This window comes from Littorina saxatilis, linkage group LG2 (genome assembly GCF_037325665.1).
Source record: "Littorina saxatilis isolate snail1 linkage group LG2, US_GU_Lsax_2.0, whole genome shotgun sequence".
NCBI classification, from domain to species: domain Eukaryota; kingdom Metazoa; phylum Mollusca; class Gastropoda; order Littorinimorpha; family Littorinidae; genus Littorina; species Littorina saxatilis.
The window spans coordinates 69,830,535-69,840,553 of record NC_090246.1 but is presented as its reverse complement, the minus strand read 5'-3'; the positions used below and the strand labels follow the sequence as shown (position 1 = coordinate 69,840,553).

The 10,019-nt window shown below is 43.5% G+C and overlaps 1 protein-coding gene across 1 annotated transcript; it reads left to right on the top strand.

Annotated features, from left to right (window-relative positions):
• The first annotated feature begins 489 nt into the window (after positions 1-489).
• On the top strand, positions 490-9,751 carry LOC138959611 (uncharacterized). Its single transcript, XM_070331168.1, has 4 exons — positions 490-816; positions 3,007-3,315; positions 5,644-5,770; positions 6,868-9,751. The coding sequence occupies exons 1-4, from the start codon at positions 732-734 to the stop codon at positions 7,346-7,348; spliced, it is 1,002 nt and encodes a 333-aa protein (XP_070187269.1). The 5' UTR covers positions 490-731; the 3' UTR covers positions 7,349-9,751.
• Positions 9,752-10,019: the final 268 nt, after the last annotated feature.

Sequence of the window (10,019 nt, the reverse complement as noted above, 5' to 3'; positions counted from 1 at the left end):
AATAAAAGTTGGAAGATTAAAAAAGGCCAGTTTGGGGGCGCTAAACTTGACAAAAGGACGGATGATGTTCAGATGTATAAATGGCGTGTTGGTGCAGCGTACCAATTGCCAGGCACTACACAGAATGCAGCACGGTTTTGTGGCTAAAAGGGTCTAAACTTCAAAAGAGATTTCAATCATTTTCTTTTCAAAAACGTGATGGCCCAATTGTTGTTTGAACTTGCACGTTACCCAGAAAGTACACACACACACATACATGCATGCACACACAGACATACCCACACACACACACACGTACGCACACACACACACGCACACACACACACACACACATACACACACACACACACACACAACCACACACAAGCACTCGCACACGCACACACACACACACACACACACACACGTACGTGACTTCTGCCTTACAGTGATACAATTGCAAGCAGGGGCAACCCACAAACTTCCGTCTAAAGTGGCTCTTAACAGAACAGGCATTGTCATTGTTTGCCACACTCTGCCAGCGATAGAGAGAATGGTGTGTCTATATTGTGTACAATACACTCAGGATTTATACAACTCACGTCTCGTTAGCCTTACACGGCGATCAGAAACATTTACAGGAAGTTACCATGCGAGCATCCTTCTTTTTGTGAGGCCGCAAAGATAATCGTATCGAGAGCGAAATGCGTCCTTGCTTCGTTTAGTCAGTCCTGGTAAACCCTGCTGTCATCATGGCCGCCAGTCGACGGTTTTGTTTTCTCCTAATTTTCCTGATTGGAGATGCTGGTCTGATTTTATGTCAGTCTGTTGAAGGACGTAAGTGATTTGCTTATTAGCATGCTTGCTTGATCTTTGTGCTTTGTGTGTCCCTAATTCTTCTGCCTCATCTAAGTCTGGGCTCTTCCATGATCAGGCTTTGTTTTTTTGTCTGTTTGCCTATTTGCCCTAACGAAGAAAGATCTTGATTTCTCCATGTTCTGTGTTGTATAAGGCTGAAGTCCTTAGTTAATAAGAAAACGTCATTGGAATAATTGTGACTGATTTGCAGAGCCAACTGTGCTAAAATCTATTTTGTATAATCGTATTAGCGACAAATTTTACAGTAAATCAGACTACATCAACCACCTAGATATGGGTAAATCGAGTGAATAATATAATTAATACCTGAGTGGTTTTGTTTGTGTCAGTATCGTCCTTTGGCTGCTGAAAATGGACAAAGATAAAAATAGATGACCTGTCTTTTGTCCATCTGTGTAAACAATTATACATCACTTACTTACTCATCATCGTCGTCGTTGTCGTCGTCGTCGTCACCCACATGCAGTCCTGGTCATCCCTATTGGCATTGCTGTGTCTTCATCATCGCTTTGGTTGATCACATGTGCCGCTATGCGCAAAAGCACTCTCTGTCTGTTAGTCTGTCTGTCTGTCTGTCTGTCTATCTGTCTATCTGTCTGTCTTAACGTTTCCGGGTGCGACACACTTTCGATCACTGGTTCACTTCCGCCCAACAACACAATGACGGGACGTAAAACTAGATCGATCAGTAAAGGATCAAAGATCACGAATATAGACCCCGACATCTGGTCGCGAAAATGGTTTAACAGTGTTGTCTTCTTTCTTTCAAATTGGGGAGTTTATTCGAAGTTTAAACAAAGTACACTAGTCTATCAAGCTAAAACAGAAGACACTGAAATTCTACAGCAAAGAATAATTGCTGAGAAGAAGGACTGATACCTGAGTCTGACAAACACACTTCAAGTGGACATTTTTAGCTTCTTCCTCTTGAAACAGTGGTGCGAGCCTGCGTGCGGAAGGTGGATAAATCCTACAACGCCGATAATTTCCATTAACCCTTCGTAAAAGGAAAATAATACCCTTTGTATTGTTTTGTCAATAACAAGCGTTCCAACAACCTACTTTTCTTGTTTTTTGATTCCTTCGTAAAAGGGGTATACGGGAAGAAATGAAGGGAGGATTACACGAGTGAATAAATCCAAAAGCACTGATCATGTTGATTGATCTAGAGGGGGGGGGGGGGGGGGACATCCCAACCCCTTTACCCGGCTAGTGTATCTTTTTTTTTCTCAAAGAGAGACGCAAACTACACATTTCAAATGCTATATTTCAGCAGCATCCCCCTGGCCAGCAAATGTACCCCTCATTCCTTTCAGAAGCCCCTCCCTCCCATACACTAGGTCCTGCCCTGTCCTGCACCTGCACCTTCACGAAAACATGTGCTAATAAGACAGTGCATTTCCCAAAGAAAATCTTTTTCTTTTTTTTTATTCACGATTGCGATTACGAAACTCCCAGCAATGACCAATCGATTTAATTCGTTTAAAAAAAAAAGTTTAATCGTAACAATTAAAGCAGCGTAGGCATGCATACAACGGTTATGAAAGAATAGATTTACGAAGGTCACCATTTGGTTTTATCAAACGCGAATATCCAGTGTTGTATGAAGTGATAAACGGATTCCAGTCGAATTGGACCATTCTACATTGACAATTTAACCCGTTCAATGTTCATGGACATGTTTACTGCTAGCTTATCATTGCATGTCCTCTCGGATCTGACTGCTTTTTTGTTGCCACAGCTTCAGCGAAAATCCATTTAGATTTGACAGCTTTTTACGCTGTTAGTATTTTTGTCAATAAAAATTACATGCAAAATTACTCTTATTTTGTTACTAACCCTTATTTTCAGCAAAAATTAATTTACAATTGACGTCCTTCTAATCGCTTTTTTTGTGTGCACTGAAAACCCGTTCAGATGTGACGGAGATTTTCACTGTCCCTTTGCCAGTAAAAAAATAAAATCGAGTCCTTTGGGAGTTGACGTTTCTTTTCACTGTCCTGTTTTAGTTTTCACGAGTTTTTTTAATACCCGTTTTTCAGTAAAAAGAAATCTATCTAAATGTGGCAAATAATTATTTTCATTTCTCTCTCCTTTTTACTAAAAAATGTGTTTAGATCGAGTTGACAGACAGTTGTATCGTTCCAGCTATGGGACCCGACAACGTCACCATCGTGCCACACACACGCTCACTGGTAGTATCATGGGACCCTCCAAAGAATATGGTACAAGAAGACAAAGTGGAATCCTACCGGGTTCGACTACACCCGGCCAACATGGAAAGCCTCAAAAGGGTTCACTGGGTACCGAACGATGGGAGGATGCAGGAAACCGTATCCTGTCTGGAACCCAGTACGACATACAAAGTCCAAGTCTTCGCGCGGTTCTTCAAGGGATCGTCCAACCAGACGGATATCAGTAGCGAAGTCTTCGACGCCACGACCACACCCGAACCAAGTAAGCTCTAAACTAGTGTTCATAATACTGGTCTTGCCCGCGGATATTGGTCGCCTTCTCAGCTTGTTCAAAACAATCTAATAAGCAAAGGGAAGTAAGCGAGCTGGTTCATTTCAGTGCTTGTTATTCTCTCAGGTGCCAGGAGACTGGTAACTCTTACTTACTCTATTACACGATACCGTGCATTCAGTGCGCTTACTCTCCTATGTTTATCAGATCTTTAAATAGCGCTCTGCCTCATTTGTTTAAAAGATTCTTCTGTTCAAAACATGTAACATACCTTCCTTTTCGTGTAGACTGGTCTGTATAAAACTAACACAGATCTATCCGTCTTGGCTTTTACCTGAGAAATAGGCATTCTTCCGCTTAGAAACAGGCCAACTTCACATGTCATGATTATAAAAACTGCCGCTCTGTAGACACATCTTCCGGACTGAATGTCCGCTTGAATATTTCTTTAGCGATTTCTGTATTGATAATCACAGTGCTCTTGCGATAATCAAACTGCTCCAGACTTGAGGAAGAAATGCGTTTGTACATTCAGATACTTCTTTTTCACCCAGGTGCCAGCGCCAACTGGATGGGAGCCAGCCGGCCGCGGGGTCTGATTGGTTTAAATCACAACATATCTCGATTTCAACAAATCAGACCCCGCGGTTCACTCACACCCAGTTTGTCGGCATCCAGTTTCGCTTCGCGCACCCTAACCCTAAAATGGACTGGGTGGCCGAGTGATAACGCACTTGCGCTCGGAAGCGAGAGGTTGCGAGTTCGACCCTGGGTCAGGGCGTTAGCAATTTTCTCCCCCCTTTCCTAACCTAGGTGGTGGGTTCAAGTGCTAGTCTTTCGGATGAGACGAAAAACCGAGGTCCCTTCGTGTACACGTTAAAGATCCCACGATTGACAAAAGGGTCTTTCCTGGCAAAATTGTATAGGCATAGATAAAAATGTCCACCAAAATACCCGTGTGACTTGGAATAATAGGCCGTGAAAAGTAGGATATGCGCCGAAATGGCTGCGATCTGCTGGCCGATGTGAATGCGTGATGTATTGTGTAAAAAAAATTCCATCTCACACGGCATAAATAAATCCCTGCGCCTTGAATATGTGCGCGATATAAATTGCATAAAACAAAAATTAAAAAAAATAAAAATCCCTACGCTTAGAACTGTACCCACGAAATACGCGCGATATAAGCCTCATATTGATTGAACCCAGGACACTGGTTCTGCATAACTATTATTTTGTGTAGTTTTCTAAGCTGAGCAAACAAACTCATGCACCCAGTTTCGCACCCCATCTAAAGCATTCATTCCCGTGTCATTTTATTCAAACGTTATATGTCATTAAAGGCCCTTTACTTCGCTATCTGGCACATTTTTGAGATCAAAGATTTCTGTTATAAATATTACGTGACCACCGCCAAAGTAAGGGTACCCCCAAAATCGACCTGACAAAAACGTCAGGTACCAATTAAAAAATCGGCAAAGATTAGGAATAGGCGCAACTTGGCAACTTTTACATACGAAGCGAAAGCCAAATGAATTATCTATCCAGAACAGGTTGTTTGGGTTTGCTATCTTGCGTATCTCTTGTGTTATGTCGTTTCTACAGATGCAGGTATGGAGAGCATTAGCAGTAGAAAACGAGAGGTTTTTGCTTCAATTTTGAGGGGTACCATGACAAAAAGCGCTGTATTTCCGCAATGACCGAATGGATTGCTTTGAAACTTTGAGGATATCACGTCTACATACGAGACTTACACTGGGTAAAATTTCGTAGTCATTGCTGAAATAGAGCGGTACCCCTCAAAATGGAAGCAAAAACCTTTCGTTTTCTACTGCTCATGCGCTCCACACCTGCATTAGGAGAAATGACATAACACAAGAGATACGCAAGATAGCAAAACAAAACAACCTGTTCTGGAAAGATAACTGATTTTGCTTTCTTCTCTTATGTAAAAGGTGCCAATTAAGTTGCGCCAATGCTGAATTTTTGTCGATTTCTTTATTAGTACCTGACATTTTTGTCAGGTCGATTTTGGGGGTCCCCTTACTTCGGCGGCGGTCACGTGATACCTATAACAGACATCTTTGATCTGAAAAGCGTACCAGATAGCCTAGTGGAGAGCCTTTAATGGCAAATAACGTTTGAATGAAATGACACAAATGAATGTTTTATTTGGGGGACGAAAATGGGTGCAATACAAATGTTTGCCCACTTTATATATAGCGCTTACATCCCTTTGTTTCCCAGATGTTTGCATTAGTGCTCTTAGTCTACTTCACTTTGTATGATGCTCTATACTATTTGTTGCTGGCGTTGCAGACTTCCTGCAGATGGCCGTGCACCAGTGGAGATATGTGGCGCTGGGCGCGGGTCTGGCATCGCTCCTGTTCCTGATCCTGGCTGGCTGCGTCTGGTGCTTCTGCTGCAGGATCAAATGCCGCGGAAAGTACGTGCTCTATGTAGCTTCCGTGTGTGAGTGAATGAACCACAGAGGAGAGATAGGAAGATGAAGATCAGATTAGATAATTATCTGAGAAAAGAGATAGATAGAGAGAGAGAAAGAGAGAGAGAAAGAGAGAGAGAGAGAGAGAGAGAGAGAGAGAAAAAAAAAGAGAGAGAGAGAGAGAGAGAGAGAGAGAGAGAGAGAGAGAGAGAGAGAGAGAGGGAGAGAGAGACAGAGACAGAGAACTCAGAACTGCTCAGAACTGGTTTACTGTGAAGCCATCGGCCCGTACACAGATTTGGGGGGGGGGGGGGGATCAAAAGGATCGCGATATGTACATTGGATAATATCATGGATAACCATGTTATTTCTTCAGACCAACACTTGGTCTGTTTACAGTTTGTATTTCCGCCGTTGTTATCACGTGCGAATCGAATGCGACTTGGTAAACAGTCTTAGTGTCTGTATGCCCATCAAGTCACAGAGTTTGTACATAACACGTCTTCCACGTGCGTTCAGAAGTCAGCGGCAAGTGCAATGCGGCTCTATCCCTGCATTCCCGGTCAGGAGTCACGGGCGACAGCGTCAGGGTTGTCACTCTGGCCTACTTGTTTGATTACAAGAGAGAGAGAGAGAGAGAGAGAGAGAGAGAGAGAGAGAGAAGAGAGAGACAGAGAGAGAGAGAGAGAGAGAGGGAGAGAGAGAGAGTGTTGGGGTGGTCAGGGAAGAGAAGGAGAAAAAGGCAAAAATTGCAGAGACCAAAAAGAGAGAGGATAAGACGTACACCAACAAATATGAAAAAAGACAAATGACACCATAATGTCTAACATCTGAAGTTCAAACACACGTGCTACGAATGAAGAGAGATAGGGTCATGGAGGAGGGGAGGGATTAGGAGACAGACAGATAGGAAGAGAGTGGGGTAGATAGAACCTGAGAGAAAAATGCAGACGAAACAAATAGAGATGAAAAGATAGTTAAAGGCCAGAAAGAATGACTAACAGGTACGTTAGTCTCAGTTTACCTGTGTCTACGTTTCACCGTATGTCTCTGTCTGCCTTCCTTTCTTAATTTTCTTTCCCCTCCCTTTCATCCTACAGGCGAAGGCGCATGCAAGTTACCAGCAGAGCCGCAAACAAGAGAGCGACGAAGACTGAGAAGAGCAAGAAGGGCAAGGGAGTGACAAACCTCCCTAGCGCCAAGGAGCTGCAGGAACGAGAGAGACGCAGGCTGGAAAACGAGAACCGCTACAGCCTGGATCCCGTGCAGAGCGGAACCGCGTGGTCTCCGTCCCCTTCTGATACCTCCACCACCAACTCACGTGCCCATCTCGTGCGCAATGGGCTGAACCCAGGACGAGATGAACTGCCGCCTTTTCTCCAGGCAGGACCTCTCTCTCCCTCCTTCCCGCGCAACATGGCACCCTCCCGTCCCCCTCTCCCCTGGCCAAAGTCGAGCGAGAATATGGAGGACGACGTCTTCAACGATGACGATGCGCCCATTGATGACATCTACGCCAACCAGGACTCCTTCCCGCCACCCGAAGGGGATTGCCATTTGTACGGAAACTGTCAGTTTTGAGCTGATGAGCCTGCTAGCAGCATAGTGCGTTTTAGGTGTCGGGGTGTCTGTGTATTGGAACTGTCAGTTTTGAGGTGACAAGCCCATTAGCAAAGCGGTGTCCATTTTGGACACCGCAGCCATGATCTAGAAGAACAAGGTTCTAGATCATGGCTGCGGTGTCCAAAATGAGCGGTGTCAGGTTTCTGTGCACGGGAAGTGTCAGTGTTGGTGACTTTAATGGTGACACCTTTTTTGGGTTGGGGCGGAGAAGGCAAAGAGTGCACGGCCGCACAAAAGAAGAAGAAATATGACATGTTCTCTCCTTTGCAGGGGAACTGGGGTCGGGAACTGTCCGTTTTGAAGAGACCTAAAACATGGACCGTTTCGGGGATGAGGTTGAGGTCGGGGGAGGGGAAAAGAGCTGAAGAGGGGTGTTTTTGCTTTTGAGGGACTACGAAGAAATGCAAATGGGTGGTGTGTATGCTGGTCAGAAATAGTCATCAATACCTGCTGCTTTGTCATCAATACCTGCTCCTTTTCCGTCGCGATATAACCTTGAACGGTTGAAAACGACGTTAAACACCAAATAAATAAATAAAGAAAGAAAGATCTGCTGCTTTGTCCTGGTGTACGAAACTTATACGTTCTTATAAACCCAGTCTTGCCGACGGTGTGAGGGAAGGGGTAGGCAAATGTACGATGTTTTTACTTGCGGAGAACAACTGTTGAAAAAAAATGCTGATGTTATTTGCGTTACCATAAGGGACTCTTCCCTTTGCTTCTACTTCAGAAACGTAGTACGTTAATTCCTTAAGGGATTCCATTGTCAGCTTCACATGTCTTCTGGTGACCTTGAGAAAATAGAGGCGGCAGGGGTCGAGGTGGGGTGGGGTGGGTAGGAGAGTCCTTCAGCTATCGAGTTTCCAAGAGAAGTGCAGGGTTGGACGTATGGTGTAGGTAGGGAAGGGGCTTCCAAAATGATGTAAGGGTACAGGGGCTGGCCAGCCGGAGCAAAGCCCACCAGATGCTGTTGATACATGCATTTAAAATTTGAAAGCGGTATTTTGGGTCTCTCCTTGAGAAAAAAGGTTCATTTGCCGGAACACAGGAACACAGGACCCCCCCCCCCCCCCCCCCCCCCCTCACACCGCCCCTAGATCTAGCCCTGGATTGCCCTTTAGTTTATGTGCTGGAAGAATCAGTTTAGACACGCTTATTCTTATCAGCGGTTTTGTTTGTTGTTTACTTGTTTGTTCATTTGCTTATTTTCCCTGAAAAATGAGAAGAGGAGTTTTTGTTTATGTGACTTTCTGTTGCCGATGTGTAACACGGCAAATACTTTTTTTTTTTCTTTACTGCCTGGCGAATCTTCAAAAGGCCGAAGCTGAAAGCATTTAACGTTGCCTTTTGGGTCAAAGAGATCTCATCTCTTTTGTGCACCTACCTTGGACAAACTTTATTTTCAAATCCATGTGTGTGTGTGTGTGTGTGTGTGTGTGTGTGTGTGTGTGTGTGTGTGTGTGTGTGTGTGTGTGTGTGTGTGCGCGTGTGTGTGTGTTTCAGTGTGTGTGTGTGTTTCAATGTGTGTGTGTGTGTGTGTGTGTGCGTGTGTGCGTATGTGTGTGTGTGTGTGTGTGCATGCGCATGTGATCGGAGAGGTTGGAGAACAATGCAATATTCTTCATTATGTGATGTACATAGTTTTGTTGTCAAGATATTTTGTTCTGAATGAATTTTACCATTGATAAGTATTCTCACAAATGTGTCCACTACAAACCGGAAAATGTACTTGGGCCTTCACAAAGACCGCCTGTTTCATGGCGGATGTTATTCTCGGTGAGTCAACTCCAAGCTATCTGACCCCGGTACAAAGTGATTTTAATTTAATTTCATGTTAAAAACAAGAAGAAGAAGCAGAACAACAACAACAACAACAACAACAACAACAACAGTCACCAACAACAACAACAACAACAACAACAACATTCTAACGCATTTAAATTAATCAGGTGATCTTCACTTATAAATACTGATGCAAAAATAAATTTGATGTCAAGCCGCTGCCTTTAATAGGTGGTGATCAGAAGTTTTAAAAGAGTTTCTCAAAGTAAAAAAGTGATAAACTGCGCAATGAGGAAATCTGTTTTTAATCGATTCAAGTTGTTAAAAAATAATAACAATTATAAAAATAGCTCTGCTGGACTTTAATGAAACCATGCAGCTGTAAAGGTGCTTTTTTTGCGTGTATGAACATGTCACTTTTTATTATTAAGTTACCATACATTTCACGGTGCTGAAATCGTCGTTAAATGTCTTCGTGCGAAATATTCATAGTGTGTTGATCTGTTGTAAATGTATTTCTTGTGACTGTTGGCCAAACCATGACCATAGACGCTATACCAGTAAAGTGACGAAACCCTTGTTCGTGTGTGTGTGTGTGTGAGTGTGTGTGTGTGTGTGCGTGTGCGTGTGCGCGTGTGTGTGTGTGTGTGCGCGCGTGTGTGTGTGTGTGTGTTAATTTGTCTTAATTTGGACTCACTAGAATGTATGTTGAGTAAATTGACAAGATCGTTTGTTCAAAATGTTTCTTTTTCTAGCTTCAAACTGTATTTATACCCAACAGAGCAAATCTGTAACAAAGTTGTTATTTTTCTTGTTGTACCCGGATCCCGGAATCAGACACAGTGCT